Genomic DNA, 21914 nt, shown 5'->3' on the forward strand with positions numbered 1-21914 from the left:
GGGACTGAGGGGAGATACAGATGTTGCTCTCTTTCTCTTGGACTGGTAGGTACGGCTAAAGTTTATAATATCAAATATAAAATCTACTCTGCCTACCTTGTTTTGGGGTAACGTTATTCACCCCAAACTCCAGCAAAAATACATCTGCATTTTCGGCTTAATCTGCATCGCTGTCGCCAAAGAGAAGGAGATTACCACTTTAACCTATGTTTAATTTGCATTTGATACACATTGTCCTTGTGGCACACGTGCTAAAATTGGAACGGTTGCTAAGTAGAAAAAAACTTGAACGCTCAGATATTTTTGTTACAATCATACACTGCAGATTTTAAAGCCCAGCTGAGGAAATGTGATTGTGATTTTAGGGCTATATAAACATAATTGTCTTGATTATAGTCAGCATGTGAGCCATTTTTCTTCCGAAATGAACAACAGGAGGGTCCAAACAGCTTCCCCCATCCTCCTCCTCTAATTGGTCAGAACGCCCCAGAAGAGCTCGTGGCCAATATGAGGCTCGCTTCGCTGCAGTCAGCTCAGTCTGCCTCTCAGCCTCGCTGCATCCAAACGCGCGCCGACGCTGCAGCGCCGACAACAATTTACCATGTTTAACATGTGGGAAACGTCCGGGGTCAGTCCGAGAGGCGTCGCCTGATATCGTATGAAGTGTGCGGCCGAATTTTTCCCTCCTTCTGCGGCTTGTTGTGTGAGATGTTCTGCGTTTGCCATGGCAAGAGATCTGTTTCCATGGGGCTTCTTCAGGAAGCCTCTGTGCATCCAGGTAAGCTTGAGGGAAATCCCTCTTCACTCTGCTGTAAAAGTCCAGCTGGGAATGTTCCCCCCGGCTCTGTCTGTGTATCCTTGGATACAGTATCTGAATACACTCGCATGTTATTGGTGGATAGGAGCGATGATGCGACTTGATTACTGTTGATACCAGATTATATTATTTATCTTCTCACCGTCATATTACATGTGGATTGGTGTTGATTCACAGGTGTTAATGTTAAAGGGTTTTTTCCAGACTGGATCTTAAAGTCACTTGATGCTCGACATCCTCCTGATCCCCGTTGCTGTAGCAACCACGTCCATGATACATCTCAGCTGCTCCAGTCAGAGGCTGCTTCTGATGCTGCAAAAGTTTATTATCACCATTCATTACATAAAGGGCTTTTTTTTTTTTTTTTTTTTTTTTTTTACTGTGTCCATCTGTGATTCTTCTTCGTTGTTTTTTTCTGCATGCATGTGCATCGTAGGGTTTGGATTTAACATGTCATGTCCAGCAAATTGATATAGCTATAGATTTAAATTAGAAATCCTAGACCCTGTGTCTGAAGCTGTTGAAGAACATTATGTAACAGTTTGCTGTGAGTGAAATTAGGTGAAGTCCACAGTGGCGTCCCTCATAAGTAAAATTAAACTCAGCGAAGGGGAAGCCCCTCAAGGACGTGTGGAGGTCTCAGGAACCCAGATGTCCTATCCAGAGTTAAATCTTAAATACAAAGTCTGACTGAAGAGGTATAATCCCTCCACGTCGTCAAACTATTTGCAATGAATGTTTTCCCCTTGTTGTATCTATCTTTGCATTCGGAAACAGACATTTGTTTCACTTATTTTTTGTCGAATTTAGTCTCATGTCAGCAGCTGTTGGTGCTTCCTGTGTGTGTCCTTGCATGTTGGAGGCAAAAACTGTCAAGAGCAGTGACTAGGAGGAGAAACAGCCAGTCTCCAGGGACAGCCAGCAGCATCGCTCAGTTTTCTAGGCCACCTCAGCCTTCCAGTGACAACTTAAGAAGTGTCATTCAGTGATCCTTGGAGAGAAGCTATTTCCACTGAAATACAAAAAAAAAAACAACCCAAAACTGACAAGTCCTGTAAGACAGAAATATTTGTCTGGTTCCTATGCAGATTTGTATACTTTGTATTTTACAATCGAGTACAGATATCACAATCAAACACAAACATGTTTGATTGAGCACATTGTTTGCCTGCTCGTGTTTGATTCTGTTAACAAGTGACAAAAAAGATTATCTTTTTTTCATATCCTACTGCAGACATGTTTCAAACACCTGTATAAAAGCATGTAGTGGCAATTGGAAACTTAAAGGGTAACTCCACCAATGTTACACATTAATGCGAGTTTACAGGTCTTGGGGAGGATACTGGATATCTGAAACAACAGTATAAAACCTTTTGTAGCTCCAGAGGAAGCTGCATGTAATCTGATAAACTGCCTCCAGTGATGTCACTCTCTGGCTTAGCTGCATTGTTGGTAATGAAGGCGCCAGGTTTTGAAAAGCAGTATAACACTGTTGGACTCTTAATATAAGGAGAGTTTAAAAACAAGACCTGCATGTGAGCACAGTTTAATGTGTGAAATTGGTGGAGTTGATGCTGTGTAGTCAACATCTGTTGAGATTGATCTTTGTTAGATTATTTAATAATTTCCACTTTTTGACGGCAATTTTAACAGTTCCCATGACATGCTAACATTATTGTAGTTTTTCACTGATGTAGGCCGACTGTCTTCATGTCATAGAGAGATGCAGTCTTCTGCATTTTAGTATAAAATTCAGTCAAAGCTGTTCAAGATAACCTCTATCCAACAGGAATTATTAAATCATATCTTTTCTACAAAAAGCCACCAGCAGAGGTGGGTGAAGGATTGCGAATACAAAAAACAGTTTCCTCCTAAATGGAGCTTTTCATCACGGCCTAATTCAGACGTTATGATGCTGTCAGAGCACATTTTCTCTATAGGTGAGTGCACAGCATCGCAAACTTTAATTCCTGCTCATAAATAAGTTAAATAAACTGCCAATTGGGTGATATTTTGTTGGTCCTATTACGACTGCTCCTGCATATTAATGCAAGAAAAACACTAGCATGCAGTCCACATCCCAGACAGCTATACCAGAGACAGCGAGAGAGAGAGAGAGAGGGACAGGACTGGAGCTGCAGCTGAGGGTGAAGTTATACATTTCTACTAATAATTTGGTTTGCATCCAATTTGACTGATTTCAGTAATTATTTTAAAGGCTTTATAAATCTTCCCTTTCGCCTTAAAAAATGAGCTGATGTTGGATCAGATAAATCTTCAGCAGCCCTTCTCAGACATTTTGCACATTACAGCTCGAACTTGTTGGTTCAGATATGGGAGGGGGGTTTTTCCCCTGACAGGAAGCTGCAGTCCTTGCAGGAATAACACGTGCCTGCACTTCTAGTGTGTGTTGTTTGTGGACACCATCCTCTTGACGTTACATTGTTTGATTCACAGCGTCGAGGTGGAACGGAACAAGTGCTGATAAAGTAATGTTCACATGTGTCAATGTCGCAGGATTGAGTCAGCACGGAAAAGCGTGCTCTGTATGTGTGCGTGGGGGCTGGGGGGTGGAGTTGGTGGTGGGTGAGGGTGTGTGTGTGTGTGTGTGTGTGTGTGTGCGGTGGGGGGTTGCCTGCTGTCTGGACTGTGATGAGTCAGATCTTTGTAGTGTCTGTGCAGACAGTGTGACTGAGAGTCTGTGACAAGCGGAGAGGCATGCTGGACTCTCTCAGGTGGTCCCCTTTCCTTCAGTGTTTCATCCGGATCACTCTTCATGCACACACTGTACGCCTGTTATATATTTTTTCAGTGAAAATCAGGCAAAACTCTGAAACATTATTATCTCCCGTCACTCACTCCTCCAGCCCTCTCCATCTTTTGTTTCTCTGTTTTCATGTCTTTCTCGGCTCTGCACAGCAGCCCATTAACCGGCAGCCTCTGAGGGATTGCTTTATAAGCATGCATAATGGATGACTGGTGTGCAGGCTGCAAAAACCAACTGTCAGACACAGTATTGTGCTGCTCCTGATCAGCTTTAATCTCTGCCTCGGAAGTTTAACATCAGGTAGCACTTTGTAACCGAACAGTGTGTTCTTGATTCTCTGTATGTAATGTCACAGAATGGTCTGAACACACAGGCTCTTCTAACAGGGCTGTGGGTGGATGTAGAGGAAGCAGTTCAACAAGATCATGACAGACGGTTCGTTTCCGCCCACCTCAGCGTATGGCCACAGTTCCCAGTCAGTGCCTAATTAATAGCTGTCACAGCAGCCACAATCAATATCGCCTCATTAGCCATGTTTGTGTAACTCTCTCACTTCACAAGGGGTCAATATGTATTCCCAGAGATAGAAATGAACCGGCCAGAGTTTGAAATGAAAGCCACAAAACTATCGATTAGAAAACGGGCCGACCATACATTTGTTTCCCCCGTAGAGTGTTATTTCCATAATGCTTTTGCTGTTGATGCATTTCACCTACGGAACAATCAATGGGAGGTACGCGCAGCACTTACTCGTGTGGTCACCGCTGTTAAACTTGCTGTGGGTCTGTCTGGTCAGATTTGTAAGTAAACCAAGCAATAAACAAAGTAGCAGAAGTCTTATTTAAATACATGGGTTGAATAGCTTGTCATTGATAATCGGATCATTTTTTTGTTTCTGTGAGGTGTTTGTAAGATGGTTTGAATGGACATAATGTATATATTGATCGTTGTAGGGTTGTAATTAAGATCATAAACCAGAAAACATAAAGGAGGTGTGAGCAGATCGGAAACAAAGATGTGAGTGAGTGTCATGGCCGTACTAGTTTTCTTTAAATGTTGTTTCAAACCTTCACCACACTGCTAGAATATAATTCAAGAGGAGAAATACAAAATCTCTGCATCATACTGTAATTCATTTGATTTTACTGGCCAAACCAGTTCGATTTAAAGATGCACTGATCAACAAACCAGATCCAGAATGAAAATCTGCAGAATTCAGTGGAATGTTTCTTTACTTGTAAAGTGATAGACAAACAAAATGATTTCAAGCAGGTTGAAATGAATAGTAAGTATAAGTTCCTCAGGAGTAAATCCAATTTTGTACAGACTGTCACACTGCACCACAAACTTTAAACTCAATGCTAAATGCAAACGTCACTGACTGTCCTGAGACGTGTTTATGATCTGAGTTTCACAAGCAGCAACTCTACTTGTTTAAAATATGCCGAAAATCCGCAGAGTGGCAGATTCCGTGTGGGTCAGCTGATCAATACTTCTCCATATACAATTGATCACATCACAATCATATGCAAAATGTGACATGAGTAGCTCCTAGAGATGAACCCGAACAGAATTATCACTCAATTCTGCAGTTCCTCTCAGCTTTATGAAGCATTTTAGAGTCTTTCAGCTCATTGTTGTGGTTTTATGACCCGCTTCTAAACTGTTTTGATTCAGTCTCATTGCTCTCAGCCGTGGTTTTTAGTTGCAGGAGGCGGCTGTCTTCAGCCAAAAAGCTCAGTCAAACCCACTCTGTGTGGGTGGCAGGAAATGACCCCTTTCACACTGGACAAAAACCCACCAACACCCACTAACATCCACTAACACCTGGCTTTTGTTTTCAGTGGAACAGTTTATAATCACCATTAATTACTGGGTCAAATTACTTTGTTGTAGTCACAGGTATATAAGAGCTCCAGCTCCAGTCGGCAGTGATAGCAGTATGGCGTGGCATGTAAATACATGAAAAAAACAGATAGGGTTTACCCATGTTCAAAAAACCTGCATATATGGGCAACATTTGGTGTAATAATGGTTTTAGAGACCAGCTGGTGAACAAAGCTCAGCATTTAGCAGCTAATGAGCTAGCCACTGGGCTCAAGAGGTCAGAGGAGACTAACAGATATATATCTAGCTTACATTGATCAGGTGACCACAAACATGAACCCAAATATGGCTCCATATCTGCTGGATGTGCTAATTGGTAACTGATTGCTAACATGCTCACCATAACAACTTTATATAATGATAGTATGTCAGTGTTGCTGCCCGCAATAGGCAAAGAAAATCTGTGAATGCAGGTTTGAAGATATTTCGCCTTGGAAAGATCAGAAATAGCCTTCAAATACAATCTTGTGTCACTACATAACACAAAGTGACCTCAGTGTCCTCGCTGGTAGCTACTGTCCTGGTGACCAATGCAGAGTACCGACAGGCTTTTTTCCTCAAAAGAGGATAATATTGACTCACATGAGATTAAAGGCCACTGCATGGAGGGAAATTAGATTACAGAGTGACATACAGAGGCTGTCTGAAAGCTTGATTTCTGCATTATCTGTGGTGTCAAGAGCAGAAAAAGGATGGAGGATCCATTTAGAGACGGATACAAATGTAATATGTTTTTTTTTCCAGTACTGGAAATAAACCTCACATCTTGGGCTCCTAAGTTCTGCATTTTTATTAGGTTGCTTGTGTCAGAGAAGAGCAGGGTGACCACCCAGCTATTTCTCATAAACTGTAAAGTCGGGTCGAACAGATCGCAGAGGAAAATGGGAGTGCAGAGTGTTACAGAGAGAGTAAAGAAGAAGGCGGAGGGAGATAGAGAGACTTATGCCAGTGAAGAAAATTGGAACTGAAAGGGGCAGAGTGTGCAAGCCGGGGGAGTCCATCACTGTCAAGCACTGAGTGCAAAAATCATTAATAGATGGGAAAGTAGGACTGCTAAAAAGTCTCTTATTTTTCACTAATGTTCTACAGTTGGACGAATGCCATTATGGATCCGAGCAGACTGTATTTAGCAGCTGGGGAATTAGAAAAGAAAATCAAAAGACAAGGTAATGAGTCTGGAGACGCTCTAAATGTTCCACTGTGTCTGTGCCAGACCACATTTACTGTTAATTACTGAACACCTATTTGGAAGCAATTGCATTAATGATGTGCTACTCAGTTTTTAGCTAATTTGTATTCCATTTACTGGCCTCGTCGCTTACTCATTGTCCAATAGAGCTCACTGTAAACATGAAGGAAAAGATGCTCTATTGACTTTTAGCATTTTATAATTGGTCTCTAAAAATGATTTATGTTGTTGTGGTTGACAGTCCTGAGTGTTACGCTTTCTGAGTAGTCTGGACATCGTTTAGAGTAGATAAAACTGTATTTCTAGCTAATTAGATTAGTTTTATGTGCTATGATGTCATATTTCATCCTGATATCGGCAAATACAGCAATTCAGCAGTTTACCTTCAGTGTTCAACTGAATTTCCTTTTTTCCGAGTTGGCATCTTTGTGCACTGTTTTGGTTTTACGGCCCACAGCAATTTGGTTTTAGTTCACGCTCACCGCTCTCAAAGTTAGCACCCAGCTGGTGAACACAGCGGAGCATGTAGCAGCTAAGGAGACTGATTCTTTCTCAGGATGTTGGACTGTAATAGTTGTTGCGTGGCCACAGAGAAGATTCAGAATGACCGCTAATGTTGCGCCATGTCTGCTGGATGTGATTATAGGCAACTTTCACCATAGCAACTTTAAAGGATGATAATGTGACAATATTCGTGTTAGTGCAGTGACTTCAGAAGAAATGTGCTGGACACCAAATTTGGTATTTTTTTGTCCTGTTTGTGCAAGTCTCCAGATTTAACATTGCCTCAAAGAACATTCAGGTTAATGCACAGGTCACTGCTTTGCTAGAATTTATTTTTTAATAAAATTTCCATGGCAAGGGTACGATGTGTGCTCTCAGATGAAAGAAGGAAAGGGAAGGATATTCCACCCTGAGGCAACAAACATGAATCTCATCCTCTCGTTAATCTCCATTATGATGTGTGTCATCTGAAAAATTCATCTTATCAGGCTGGCCTCAGATCAGCCTGGCCATTTTAGTGCAATAAAACCTCCCCAGGTCATAGAGTGCATAGCAAATAATTTATTAAGAACTATGTGCAGTTTTCCATTTAGAACTCTGAACCCTAAAATATGAGCTTACTGGATCTTTAACACAGTTTTTCATTTTCATTTTTCAGTCATTTTCAAGCTTTTAAATGTGTTTCCAACAGGCCAGATTTTCCTACCTACATATGAAGTACCTGTTCTTCTCCTGGCTGGCGGTGTTCGTGGGGAGCTGGATAGTGTATGTAGAGTACTCAGCCTACACAGAGCTGTGTCGTGGGCACGACTGCAAGAATTCAATAGTGAGTATTTTACTTCTCATACACCAATGAGCCACAACATTAAAATGACTGACAAGTGAAGTGAATAACATTGATCATCTTGTCACAATGCAATGATCTGCCGGGAAACTTGGGTCCTTGAGTTCAAGTGGATGTCATTTGACATGCACCACCCATCCAAACAGACTGTGTACATCCCCTAATGGCAACAATTACACCCTGACAGACCACAAAAACTGCACAGGATTGACCCAAGGAATGTGACAAAGAGTTCAAGGCATCAATCTGGCCTTCAAATTCCCCAGATCCCAATCTGATCGAGCATCCATGGGACGTGCCAAAACAAGTCCTGTCCATGGATGCTCCACCATGGATCAGACTTGCTCTGACCCATCAAGGCATGGACACAGGACCCTGTGGGGTCTGGCATCAGGGCATTGATGGCGGATTATTTTGAGTCCTGTGGGCTGCAAGGTGGGGCTTCAATGGATCCTTGATGGTCCCAGGGATGCTTGATTGCATTGGGATCTAGGGAAATTGGAGGCCATGTCGTTGCCTTGAGCTCGTTTTCACCTTATTCAGGTGCTCCCTTGGCAGTTTTTGTGATATGGCAGCGCGGGCGCATTGTCCCGCTTTGGGGGCCACTGCCATCAGGGCGTGCTGTTGTCATGAGGGGTGTGTACTTGGTCTGCAACGATGTACTGGTAGGTGGTGTGTGTCAAAGTAACATCCAGATGAATGCCAGGCCCCTGGGATTTGTAGGGAGATAATCAGTGTCATTCACTTCACAGACCTTGTCCTGTGTCCTATATCCAGAACTCCAGATTAGACTGTGATCCTTTTCCAGTCCCCTTTGTGCAGTTTACCACTATCCCCATCGTATGTTTCAGTGTGACAAATTCAGAAAAGGAGTCATTGACGGCTCAGCTTGCAGCAGCCTGTGTGAGAAGGACACGCTTTACCTGGGGAAGTGCTTCACTGCCAAACCCAACAGCCAGGTCAGTCTTCAACCAAAAACTCCTCTTCAGTCTCCTTGTTATCAATCCAGCTGCACCTCAGGCCTGGCTTTTTTTTTATTTTAGGTGTACTCTGGGAGCTGGGGAGACCTGGAGGGAGTAATTAAGTGCCAGATGGAGGATGCGCCTCATTATGATTTAGGAAGTGAGATGGAGCCCAGGAGGGAAGCTTCAGCCTTCAACAAGCCCACCAAGGGGACCTCTGTGGAAAAGTTCAGAGAGATGATCCACAACCACCTAAAGGTCTGGAAGCTCTCACTAAACACGGGATAAACTAAAATCTAACAGAGTCTGACTTAAAAGCTTTGTTTTGTCTTTTAACTGTTTTCTTTCTGTTCAGGCTAAAGTGGGGGATCAGGCCAACCTCGCAGACTTGGCAACCCAAGTGTTGTCTATAACAGACGCCAATAAGGACGGTCACATCTCACTGCCCGAGGCTCGCTCCACATGGGCTCTGCTGCAGCTAAATGAATTCCTGTTAGCGTTAGTCCTGGAAGACAGAGACCACACGCCCAAGTTACTGGGCTTCTGTGGGGACCTGTACGTGATGGAGAAGGTGCCATACTCTCCTCTGTATGGGATCAGGCTACCCTGGATCATCGAGGTGTGGATTCCTGCCGGTCTGCGCCGCAGCATGGACCAATGGTTCACCCCGTCGTGGCCACACAAGGCAAAGATCTCCATCGGACTGTTAGAACTGGTCGAGGACGTTTTCCATGGCACTTTTGGCAGCTTCCTCATGTGCGATGTGAGCGCAACCAGTTTTGGCTATAATGATCGCCACGACCTCAAGGTGATGGATGCACGGTACATTGTTCCCGAAGCCATCTTCCAAGAGGACATTAGGCAGCAGCGCTGCGATGTGGACGAGGATTGTCTCTACGGGGTGGACTGCCTCACTTCCTGTGACCTCACCAAGCACCGCTGCATTCCTGAGGTCACCAGGCCAAACTTAGCCAAAGCCTGCGAAGCACTCAAGGACTATATTCTCAGAGGTGCCCCATCTGATGTAAGAGAGGAGCTCGAGAAGCAGCTGTACGCTTGCATCGCACTGAAAGGTTCAGCTGAGCAGATGGAAATTGAGCACTCACTAATTCTGAACAATCTCAAGACTTTGCTATGGAAGAAAATCTCTCATACAAAAGACTCCTAATAAATAAGCACAAAGACCGATTTCCTGTCCCATTAAGTTTTTAAATAAAATATCAATGGACATCTTTTCACTGTGGAAACAGAAGCATATGAATCTCCTTGTATTTAACTTTACATGTATAACTGATGTATTTTATCCAGAATCAGATGTCAAGGAATGTCACTTTCATATTTAATAATGTATTAAGTATCCGTTAATATACTAGAACAAAATGAGCAAGTGCAATTTTTTTGAAACCATGACAAATCAATAAATTTGACTGAGAACTGTAGGTGAGGAGTCCTCCTTTAGTTCCTGCAGTGAAATGTTTGAGTTGTGCAGTTTGACACTAGAGGGCAGTTTTCACATCCACTGCTCAAAGTACATTTTTCTGTGCTCTTTGAAAAACTGATATTTAAGATGGGGGGCCTACAAGCATTTGTGACATAGTTAGGAAGCCACTCCTGGTCCAACCTTACACACAGTGATATGGATACTTGAAGCCTCCAGTGCACATACACTGGAGAAAAAGTATTACTGTGTAGTATGACATGTCCAGCAGTTAAAAATGCATAAAATTAAATATATTTAATTATATATTTAATTTATTTTTTTTTTTAAATGAGGGAGAAGCAGGTTGCCAGTAATTTGACATGGTAATTACTTTCTTCTGCAAAAACTGTCAGATTTTTTGACATGCCTTCATGTGTAGGGGGATCTTTAACCCTTTGCAGTGCAGTGTTGTAGTTTGTATGTCAACTTGTTGATTCACATTTACTGACAAAAAGCAGGTACAGTTGGCACAATACTCAGTTTTGTGCAGAAGGTATGTTGTTTGCAGAAATTTAATTAAATTAAATAAAAATATAAATCCTAAAATAAGTGATCAAGAGGCTCCAGGCACTGCTAATTAAGTACATGAAGTGCAACATGACAAAGTACACAAGAGGATTTGACTCTTTTTGAATAGATTTATTAGAACAAATTTTTGAGCCGACAAACGCCTCAGTCTGAAGCCTCTTGTTCCTGAGCCCGGAGGAAGCTGGCCTTCTTCTGGGCGACGCGGTCTTTCCTCTGGGCCAGAGAAAGCTTGGCACGGTTCCACCTAGGTCACAAAACAAGCACAATTAGCATTTGCAGGTTTTTTTTTTTTAAATAGGTGTGTCATAGTTGCTGTGCAGGATTGGTTCAAAAAGACAGGTCAGATTTTGATGTCAATATTTCTCACCTCTTCTTCTTGACTTCTTTGGGAGGCTTCTTTTCGTGGACTGGGTTCTCACGAATGGAAGCGTGAGCCTTTTTGTACATTTCCTCAATCTGAAAGACAGATCAACAGTCAAACTTCTGTCTAAAGGTTTACCAGCACATCTGATTTCTGGGCATGTTTTGTTTTACAGTCACATTAGCCATGCTAAAGACCGTTAAAAACATTTTTCAAAATAAGTTCAGAGGATCCAAGTATTTTTTACTTTCGTATCAGCTTTTCTACTCTACAATCATCTTCCTTCTCACACCACAACAGTTTCACCATATCCATATGTAATGGTATTCTAAGATGTTTCCCACGATCGACCGTTAAGTGCAAATCTTGAACCAAGCATCTGTATTTTCTAGATCGCTTCACCCTGCCCTGCTCCTGCTCACAGCCGGTGTAGCTTGCAGCTAATATTTTAAGTGTCACCAACACTCGAAATTCCCTCCCGACTATGTAGTGATTAATAAGGCAGGGATAAATATGACTGCTCAAGGGATTCATAATCCATCTAGTCTGAGGACATGTCAAGCAAATCTGAAAGAGGCAATACTGATCCTGTTGAGGGAAGGATCAGGACTGTCGCAAAACTGAAGCCACTAAGCCCTGCATGCATTTATAAATGCAACATTTGTTGTGTCACTGGGATTATGATACTCTCCAGCCTGAAGTCATTAATATAAATTACTTTGACAACAAGAGTCACTGCCCTATCTAACAGGGGCGCTATGTCTGAATTAAAGTCTTTTCTTTAATTTAGAAAAGACGCATCATCTATTACAAGAATTGACAATTCAGATTAATTTGGCGTTTTTATTTTCCCAGAGTGAATGATGTGGCCACTGCACCATGACACCGAGCTCTCCCTCACGAGTGATTACTAATGGCCATGTGTGAAACTAGCCACTAATGAGACAGATAGCTCATAGTTGGAAGCTCTTAGCTCATGAGCCAATAAGTTCACACGAGGGCAAGTCCGAAAAACAAGAAATTACTTGAATTCCTGGCTGCAACGTTGTATACATGTCCCAGACCACTTAGAACACAAGCCAAGTCATAACACCATCTGCCTACTCACTGTTTTTGTACCATGTAGCTGAGGGAAAAGGCAGTTTACTAAAAAACATGACTTGCCATATCAGGGGTGACGCCGTTCTTGATGAAACGGGAGAATTGCTTTTTGTAAGCATCCTCGTCCTCCTCCATCAGATAGCTCATGTACTCTGACACGTTGATGCCCATGATGTGCTTGCGGTGGACCTCAGCGTTGAACTCCTTGCTCTCTGGATCATAACCAGGGAAGCGCTTGGTGCTGGGGGACAAAGAAAAAAAAAAAAAAAAAAAAGGGTAAATATCAAGCCGATTCAAAAAACAAACATTACAGAACTAAAAACCACCAAGCAGAAACTTCAGACATTATGTCATGGCACAGTGAACACAGCTTGGCATTATGGCACGTAAAATCCATCTTTTATGCAATATTATAACCACTCGATCTCAGCATGTGAAAACAAAAGGCAAGCAGCCTTGTCAACTGCCAGCTGCTGTTTCCAACTGACTCATGAATTCAAACAAACTGTACAGACTGCATCTCAATTTGGCTGAGAATATAAAGTCAATACACACGAGCGTCCACCTGTGGCTACACAGATTCAGTACACAGCATCAGAAATGCAAAATGTATTTCTTATTTTATATGCAAACGAGGTGTTTGAAGTGCATGTTTTAGCATCGTTTTCTTTCCATTTTTTTTTTCAATGCGCCCTCCAATAGATTCACTCTTTGGTGGTGTCCTCAGATCTGCTAGTTTCGAAATCAGATCAGTGTACGCCAAGTAAATGTAGGTACATCAGATATTTCATTGAAAACTGCACACGGGGACCAACAGATGTGGCAAACACGCAAGCCTTGCCTTTTTATCCGATTAAACTCGTCTCCCATTTTTCACTGCAACAAGACACATCTGACAGGATGTAGGAGGCTGATGAAACCAGACAACAGGTAACGTAATCCAAAGCAGTCAACCTGTGCTGGACCCATTCATATAACTCCCTTCCTCCCTCTCTCTCTGCAGATGGGATTTTTAACACATCAGTATCACATTTTCCAACCCTAACGGCAATGCTCGTTTACCCCGTGTGACTGCCAGGGGTTGGGGAGACACCATCACTGTGGGTTTGATCACATCGCTGTCTGCCTGAATGACCTATAAGCTAATGACTAAGGATGCGCCGATTTATGGGCCTTCAATAAGATGACACTCTGATAGCAGTGGCTGATGTTTATCTGTTGCATCAAATTTGCAGAGGCACATTAATGAGGTACTGGCTTGTGACATCCCTGCCAGCGGTTTGTAAGGCTATGTAAATACTGTCAAGGTTCTTATTCAGTAGGAAGTGTCAGGGGGCTTAAAGGATTTTGAAGCAGTTACTTTATAAAAAAAAGTGAATTTGTGCTCAAATAGTGTAATTTAGGGCTGAATTACGTTGTCTTTATATTTATGAGGATTTGTTTCCCAAACAAAATCGGACAAGTAAATAAAAAACAAGTGTTGGCTGAGAATTTCACAATCAGTGCATCCCTATAATAGACAATTGATTTCAAGCATTTAACTGATTTCTTGAAAGCCCATAAAGATACTTCATGCAAAAAAGGCTAAATAAATCAGTGTTTAAGTAGCTGGCAGAGGAGATAAAACCAATCGTAGTTCAATATCTCAGGAGAAGTCTTGGCACATGCCTAAATTTACATTCACACCACATCATGACAGATAAGACCGAGTGCAACGGTTTCATTTCAAAACTGCATTCACCACACTACGAGGCTAACTGCACACCTCACTGTTTCAGTGTCATTTGCGCAACTTCAGAGATGACAGGTAGCCTGCACACTTCATGTTACAAGCTTCCGAGTGCCAATTAAGAGTAAAAAAACAAAACCATTTACACTGGAGAAGAAACGAGGTTAACAAATCGTCTACATGAATAGGCCTTTACACAGCTGACATTGAGTTCTCATAATAGGAAAAGCACAGGTTCTACCAGTAACGTTAATGATGGCTGCTCTATTCAAGCGTCCTCAATTGAATGCAGCCATCATTAATGTTATTGGTAACACCTGTGATTACCCTGCTGTGGCATGCCAATAGTTCCCTTGAAAATAAAACAAAAATCATCTGTGTTTCTTAGTGGAAGACATATTGACCATTTAACTTCTAGAAATATATTAAAAAAAATTAAAAAAAACACTAAATGAAGCAAAGCTCATTTTTGAATAAAGACCTTGTTTTCTTTACGCAGCCCACATCATCAAGCACAGCATTTCAAATCCACCTTGTGTGACAGGAAGTGGGACATGTTACCTGTGTGGGATGGACAGGCCTCCATCGACAGCTCCCTTCAGGGCACCGAACACCTTGTTGCCTGTAGTGGTTCTGGCAAGTCCGGCATCCAGGTAGCAGGTGAAAGCGCCTGGCTGACCGTCGATGCTCTCCACGTTGAACTCGTCGCCTGTCACCTCAACCTGGCCTTCGTACACCTTATCCAGGCCGAACTTGTTCAGGAGCTGAGGGAAGAAAATGGCGACATTTGAGATTTGAGAACATCTGGTTCGGCAGCCACCAAGTTTTATATCCTTTGCTTGAGTCTAGCTATGCAAACCACATTATATTTTTAAGTACCTATAAACTTATTTTGAAGAGGTTATCCTGGGTGAAACACAGGCTACTCATCAATCAAATCCCTTCACATTCTGGGTCAATATGAGGTAGTGAAACAGCGTATACAACCAAGTTCATACGTACTCTGCGGGCCACCAGCAGACCAGTGCAGTAGGCTGCTGCGTAGTTTGTCAAACCCACAGAGATTCCGTATTTCGGCAGCTCGTGTGAGTAGGCCGCGCACACAATCATGTCACCCTCGATCTTGGCATAGGCGATCTGCAATCACAAGTCATGACACGTACATATATACACACACATCACTGACTGTTGACATCTTTGACACAACAAAACTTTCACATTCACACTTTGCAAAGTAGCACAGATTGATGTCATGTTGCATCTAAGAGTAGCTGGAACTTTCCACATCTTGATTTAACTGCGTAGGTTTAGACTGTGCTTTAGTTAGTCAGAAAATGCATTTTGCAATCAGTTTCATTACTGAGGTCGATCTACGACCGTAAACATAAACCCTCTCTGTTCAAAAGATGTTGACTAGTAAACACTGAGCCCCATCGCTTGAGATAAAAACGGGACACTCAGCATGCACTCACCTGGCAGACAATGTCCCTGTTGGAGAAGCGGACAATCATCCGGTACTTGGGTGTGTTGTACTTGTTCTTATCTTGTACCACCAGGCGCTTACGAGCGAAGAAGTCAGTCTTTCCCTCTGGAAGGAAAACACACTTCAGTCACTTAAAAAAAAAAAAGATACTTAAAATAACTTAAACATTAGGAGGAAGACGACAGAACAGGGCGCCTCACCTCTCCTCCTCCTGAATTTGACCTGGTACCTCTTGAAGTAGGCCTTGTTCTTCACCACTTTAACAAAACCCTGCGACAGACAAATGAACCGACTCAGGATCAGTCTTCACGTTTTATATCACAAAAGCCAACTCCACGTTAGTTTACTGCGCTGACGTCTCGTATTAGTTGAGCTGTCACTGGGTAACGTTAGCCACGGCTAACATTAGCAAGCTGGGCCAATGGGAATGAACGACAGTTAGCATGATAGCTAAGCAGGGTTGACAATCAGGAAACAGGCTGATGGTTAACTATATAAAACGGAAATTCAGGGGATGTGAATTTACATACTCACGGGACACATACCAATTTACATTTCACAACAAAGCAGACTACGGACAAAAGGAAGCAGTGAGTTTGGGAAGGCAGCCATTAGGCCACGTTTAAGCAGACCCGGGTAAGCGTTAGCCGGACATAATCTAACTTCATCTGAGCATCGGCAACATGTTTTTAAACGTATGACACCACACAGCGATAGTTGTATGTCTTAAGTATACATGTAGGCACATATTGGGACGAATTACAAACCATTTTGCAGTCTTTTTGTCTCCTTATGAAGGAGCCCGGAGCCAAAGACTGGGGCTTGACTCCGCTGCACTGGAAAAAGGAAGGTTTCCATGCGCATGCGCGGTAAATACCGTGTCACAGGATGAGCCGCGGAGACGCCACGCTGCAGAGGATTTACCACGCTGCCCCCTAGCGAGCCGGGGCGGTAATGCACCTGGATAATAATAAACATTATATACATCATAAACTTTATTCATATAGCACCTTTAAAAACAGAGTTTACAAAGTGCTTTGACAATCAAGCAAAAGCAGGAAACTCAGGAAGACAATATTACAGAAACAAATAGTCACCAGTCAAGCCAAACACAAGGAAGTCTAGCCTGAGATGAGTTATTACAAGAGGGCAGAACAGAAAATGTTAAAACACAAAAAGTCAATATGAGTCAAGTGAAAAGAAATAAAAGTGATAAAACAGGCAAAAATCACAAAAAAAGGAAGAGAGAGAAGAAGAAGAAATAAGTAAATATATAATTACATTTATTTTTAAATGCAAAAACCTGGTTACTCAAAGAAAACTAAATAACTTCATGAATAAGCTAGTAAAATAAATTATGATTATGATGAGATAAATGACCAATTGAGCGCGTTATTGTGATACATTATTATTGATTATAATATTATAATTATTGTAGGCCTACTACATTAATATTTAATTATTTTCTAATATTGACATCCCAAAATATCCAAACTGAAACCAAACCCAGATGGGCTGGTTAGATATTGATCTGCATTCTGATTGGATGGGAGTTGAAGTGACGTGAGGGATTCCATGGTTGCTATGCGTCGTCTCCAGGTGCAACATTTTAGTTAGAGCATCATTTAAACAGCAACAACAACAAAACCTCAAGTGGCCAAGAAAAGTTTTTCCACCGACGATTTCTTCCAGATGAACGCTTCTATTGTGGATTTCTTCACTCCTCGCGACGACTAGAGGCTCACTGAAACTGACGACGAAGAAGAAACAAACTTCCATCGTGGAAAATGTGAGATTTGAACACTTTGAAAGTTTTCTGGTGCTTTATAATATATTTTATTGTGGAATGTTTGCTAGTCGGCTCTGCCATGAACTCCACCTCCACCACCCATGGTACAGACAATACATTAAAGTGAAAATGCAGATACATAAATTGCAAAAAACCACAAGCACTCAGGGATGTGTGTGTCATAAATAATGTAGGAGATTACAGATTAACTGTCATGATGCAAAAAGCCGAAGCAGGGCTGTGATGGATATTTTTTGTCTAGGTTAGCATATACATTCATTTACTTCTACTTTACAAGTACTTTTTGTAGGAGTGACTTTCACTTTTGCCAAAGTAATATTTTAACAAAGTATCTTTACTTTTACTCAAATATGACTTGATACACCCCTGGTTTTAAGACCTATACATGTGCTTACATGTTGCATATTGCTAGATTAATATATCTATTCAGGTTACCACTATCTGGACCGTGGTCTGTACGGTCCCAGACACCCATTATCTCGCCTTTCTGGTGTCTGTTTCTAGGGATATTTTAGTGACAAACAAAACTCCATGGTATTCTGCTTTAGTTGAAATTCTGCTTAAACCTCCACATTTTTACCTCCAGCAACCTGCTTTGCTGCCTCCACCTCCGGTTCTAGGAGAGAACTGCAACCTGAACCTCCACCCACAGCCAACCAGCTTCCACCACCACCTCAGTATTCAAGCAGGCATCTCTAGTCTGAACCTCCACCCATAGCCTCCTCCAGCAACTCGAATCGCTGCTTCCACCTCAAGATTCTCGCAGAGAACTGCAACCTGAACCTCCACCCGCAGCCAATGTCTGGTAACCTGCTTTGCTCGCACCTCCAGATTCTAGCAGAGGACTTGAACCTGAATCTCCACCCACAGCCTCTGCTACCAACCTGCATCGCTGCCTTCTCCTCCAGATTCTAACAGTCAGCTGCAGCCTGACCCTCCACCCACAGCATATGCCAGTCACCTACATCTCTACACCTGCAGCTTCTGCCTCCACCTTAAGATTTCAACAGAAAACTGCAATTTAAACCTCCACCCACAGCTCCTGCTCGCAAAGTGCAGCGTTACCTCCACCTCCAGATTCCAGCAGACAACTGCAACCTGAACCTCCACCCATTGCCTATGCCAGCCACCTGCTTCACTGCCTCCACCTCCAGAATCTAGCAGAGAACTGCAAACTGAACCTCCGCCCACAGCATATGCCAGCAACGTTCATCGCTGTACCTGCAACTTCCACCTCCACCTCGTCATTTAAGCAGACATCGGCAGCCTTAAGCTCCACCCCTATTCAGCGACCTGAAATGCTCCTTCCACTTCCAGATTGTGAAAGTGAAAAACTGAACCTCCACCCACAGCCTGTGCCAGCAACGTTCATCGCTGTACCTGCAGCTGCTGCCTCCACCTCCACATTTCAGCAGACATCTGCAGCCTTAACCTCCACCCACAGCCTCTGCCACCAACTTGCATTGCAGTTTTCACCTTCAGATTTGAGCAGACAACTGCAGCCTGAACCTCTACCCATAGCCTCCCCCAACAACCTGCATCAATGCTTCCCATTCCCAGACTGTAACAGAAAGCTCCAACCTGAACCTCCACCCACAGCCTCTGCACGCAAAATGCAGTGACTCCTCCACTACCACTTTCTAGAAGACAGGTGAGTCCTGAACCTCCACCCACCCATCAAACGTTCAGGGCTTCTCAGATTTCAGGTTTTCTGGCTAGCAGTTTGGATCTAGATATGGCTTCATACTTATCCTTAAAAAGACAGAGATTTTAAAGGGACAGCTATCATGGTATAACATTTGGTCTTACAGTATATCATTGTATATCTCCATTTTTATTTTGTTTTTTTTTTCTCTTTTCCACAGTGAACATCAACAGTAGTCCCTGCTTCCTGCTCCCTGTGCAGGAAATGTGAGTTAAGGGAACTTCCCTAGACAAAATTCCTCCATTCGAATCAACCTGCAACGTCACCAACGCAGTCATCACTTATTCTGTGCGTTACCCCGGTAACGTGAATACCTTGGATACCTGTTACTGCTACTGTGGAAATTTTACACCACCGAAATTAAAAATTGAATATATAATAAAACAAAAACTGATACCATTACCTTAACGTATTCTGTTGAAAACATGACTTGTGAATAAATGTGATTTGACAAGATGTAGCTAACAGTGTAATTCCTAATAACTACTATGTAATGATTATATCATGTCGTCTTTAATAATTATGAATGGCACAAAATTAATGCCAGGTGTCCTGCACCCTGTTGTCAGCATTGTCAAGCTTACACTTAAGGTAAAACAAGCAAATATACTGGAGTAGTTAAGAGGACTATGATAGATCATTTCTCTAGAATATCAGAGAAATATTAAAAGTTATTTGAGCATTGGTGTTTTTAAATAACTTAACTACTTAAATATTGAACACTGATAATGTTGGTTAAAACCAAGCTTGATTGAGCACAATGGGTACCCTACTGATGGGTAATCTTCCCTTTGAGCTGAACATGTTCTCCTCCCAGTGGTTTAACGTGGCTGAAAACTCAGTGCAGTCCACTTTGCAGGGACCTACTAGGCGGTCGGAAGGCTTCACATGTTTTTAATTGCGTACTCCAGGGATATCAATCAATCTGGTGTTGGGTTGTTTTAATTAAGAACGTTTTTTATTTGTTTTTGCAAATGAACTCTTCATATCTTTCGAAAACAAATCTACCACCTCTAGGTTAGTTAAATTAAAACTTCATGAAATGACCTCAGAAATATTGTCAGACAATAAACAATGCATTTTCCCCATTTCTAAATAGATAAAGTGGAAATTAGTTTTCACCGGACAACAGCAAATTGTTTGGTATTACCTACACAAAAGTCCAGCGTTTCAGAACAGATGAATTATATAAGTAGTCATCAATATTTAGCCATTCATCAGAAGGGATGGTGCAGACAGTCGGGTGTCTGTGGCGATATGGGTGTGACAGCAAACAATACCAGCATCAGTGAGTCAACCTGATGCACCTGCCACATAATGATTTTGGCCTTTGCCAGCTCTCCCAACACACAGCTACTATAGCACTGATCATCAATGTGGAATTATTAAAAAAAACCATAAAACTAATGGTCACTTTCTAATCATAAGACTTTGATGCATTTATTTTCATTACATTTTAGTCTTTTACGGCCGACTTCTTCACAAACTGCCTCATCATGGAGACTTTCCGGTTCATTGTGTGTTCACAGCTCTCTGGTTATTTATATCTGACAGACTGGAATGTGATGTTTCTGTCAGTGTAACAGATTGAATGGCCTGTAACGTCAGCTGCTTCTACAAGTAGGGGAGTGTCTAACAAACAACAGTAGATATGCGTCACTGCTCCCATGTGAAACCTGAAAAGTAGGTTTTATGGCTGGTTGGTATGTGAATCGAGGCTGTCTGCTTAGTCACATTTTCATCATTGAACTTCTGCTCTGATGTGGTTACTTCACTGTCAGTTTCTATTGACTGCTCCCGTACAGTGAAAGCCAGATTCTGCTTCGAGTCAGTTTCTAGTTCAACATAGTCCATTTTACCTTATTTTTGTTGTATATTTATTTGGATTTTTATTGTTTTTTGGGGTTTTTTTTGTGAGGACTAACCACAAAGCGACAACAGATTTTGTTTTTACGGATGGATTAAAGATACTTTATGATTCTACTATGAAGACAACATGCCACAAATGAGAGAGCATTAAAACAACAGCGTTCTGACCTCCAGTCTGCTCAAACAGAAGAAATCTTTCTCTCAGCAATGAACTTCTGGTAAGTTATTCAGGATCAGATGCAGATAAGATAAGCACTGCACATGTAGAGCCACAGGAAGCTTGAGATTCCTTTCTTTGACTGAAGCACTCATAATGAGCTGCGTTTAAACTTAACGACTTGGTTCATTCTAACAACTTCACTGTTACAAAGCTGAATAAAATCTCAAAGTGAAGTGATATATCATCATATACATGGTGAGAGAATGAAAAAAACAATCCGACTGAGTCTAGGATGCTCCTTTTTCTTACTGTCCTGTTTCCTGAACACATTATATGATATGGTTTACTCCATTGTTCTGACAGTGCTAATAAACACACCTATTCATCTTAATTGATGTCATCCCTCGATACCCACAATAACAAGCCAAGCAGTCCTCTAAAAGGTGGAAAGAGTTCCTGTTGGGGTTTGTTAAAATTTTATAATACCAGTAAATCTGTTTTAACTACAATAGGTACAGTATGGTACTCTCCTAGTACCGTAAGGCAAATAGTACAGAGTCGCCTTCAGTGATGCTGTTATGGTGCAGCCAGGATGGACCAGGATTGCTAATTGCTGTGTATTAAAGCCATTGTGCCACAAGTGTTAGACAGCCATGGCTCTTAAGTACTAGTTTGAGGTTCTTGTACTTTACTTGAGTGCAGTGTTGTGAAATGTACC

General features: G+C 42.0%; 2 protein-coding genes across 4 annotated transcripts; one reads left to right on the forward strand and one right to left on the reverse strand.

The window, feature by feature from the left end:
• Nucleotides 1-724: 724 nt before the first annotated feature.
• On the forward strand, nucleotides 725-10138 carry dipk1ab (divergent protein kinase domain 1Ab). 3 transcript variants are annotated; one of them, XM_073477136.1, is made up of 5 exons: nucleotides 725-778; nucleotides 7856-7990; nucleotides 8860-8967; nucleotides 9052-9228; nucleotides 9326-10138. In XM_073477136.1, exons 1-5 carry the CDS (start codon nucleotides 725-727, stop codon nucleotides 10136-10138), a joined length of 1287 nt encoding a protein of 428 aa, XP_073333237.1. The 3 variants fall into 3 exon arrangements, with proteins under 3 accessions (XP_073333237.1, XP_073333239.1, XP_073333238.1); XM_073477138.1 differs by lacking the exon at nucleotides 9052-9228; XM_073477137.1 differs by lacking the exon at nucleotides 7856-7990.
• Nucleotides 10139-11074: 936 nt separating this feature from the next.
• Nucleotides 11075-16502, reverse strand: LOC141004495 (large ribosomal subunit protein uL18). Its single transcript, XM_073476008.1, has 8 exons — nucleotides 16420-16502; nucleotides 15853-15922; nucleotides 15642-15757; nucleotides 15172-15306; nucleotides 14731-14933; nucleotides 12504-12681; nucleotides 11346-11434; nucleotides 11075-11222 (listed from the first exon to the last, which is right to left on the reverse strand). The coding sequence occupies exons 1-8, from the start codon at nucleotides 16420-16422 to the stop codon at nucleotides 11123-11125; spliced, it is 894 nt and encodes a 297-aa protein (XP_073332109.1). The 5' UTR covers nucleotides 16423-16502; the 3' UTR covers nucleotides 11075-11122.
• Nucleotides 16503-21914: the final 5412 nt, after the last annotated feature.

Source organism: Pagrus major, chromosome 11 (assembly GCF_040436345.1).
Source record: "Pagrus major chromosome 11, Pma_NU_1.0".
In the NCBI taxonomy this organism is placed as follows: Eukaryota; Metazoa; Chordata; class Actinopteri; order Spariformes; family Sparidae; genus Pagrus; species Pagrus major.

What these genes read in the sequence shown, in the direction of transcription:
- LOC141004495 (XM_073476008.1), bottom strand. An exon ending in ACAGGGACATTGTCTGCCAG is followed by an intron (nt 15,307 to 15,641) that starts GTGAGTGCATGC and finishes TTGTGATTGCAG; the next exon opens with ATCGCCTATGCCAAGATCGA. An exon ending in GGCCTGTCCATCCCACACAG is followed by an intron (nt 12,682 to 14,730) that starts GTAACATGTCCC and finishes TTTGTCCCCCAG; the next exon opens with CACCAAGCGCTTCCCTGGTT.
- dipk1ab (XM_073477136.1), top strand. Translation starts at nt 725, where the DNA reads ATGGCAAGAGATCTGTTTCCATGGGGCTTCTTCAGGAAGCCTCTGTGC. An exon ending in GGAAGCCTCTGTGCATCCAG is followed by an intron (nt 779 to 7,855) that starts GTAAGCTTGAGG and finishes TGTTTCCAACAG; the next exon opens with GCCAGATTTTCCTACCTACA. An exon ending in CTGCCAAACCCAACAGCCAG is followed by an intron (nt 8,968 to 9,051) that starts GTCAGTCTTCAA and finishes TTTTTATTTTAG; the next exon opens with GTGTACTCTGGGAGCTGGGG.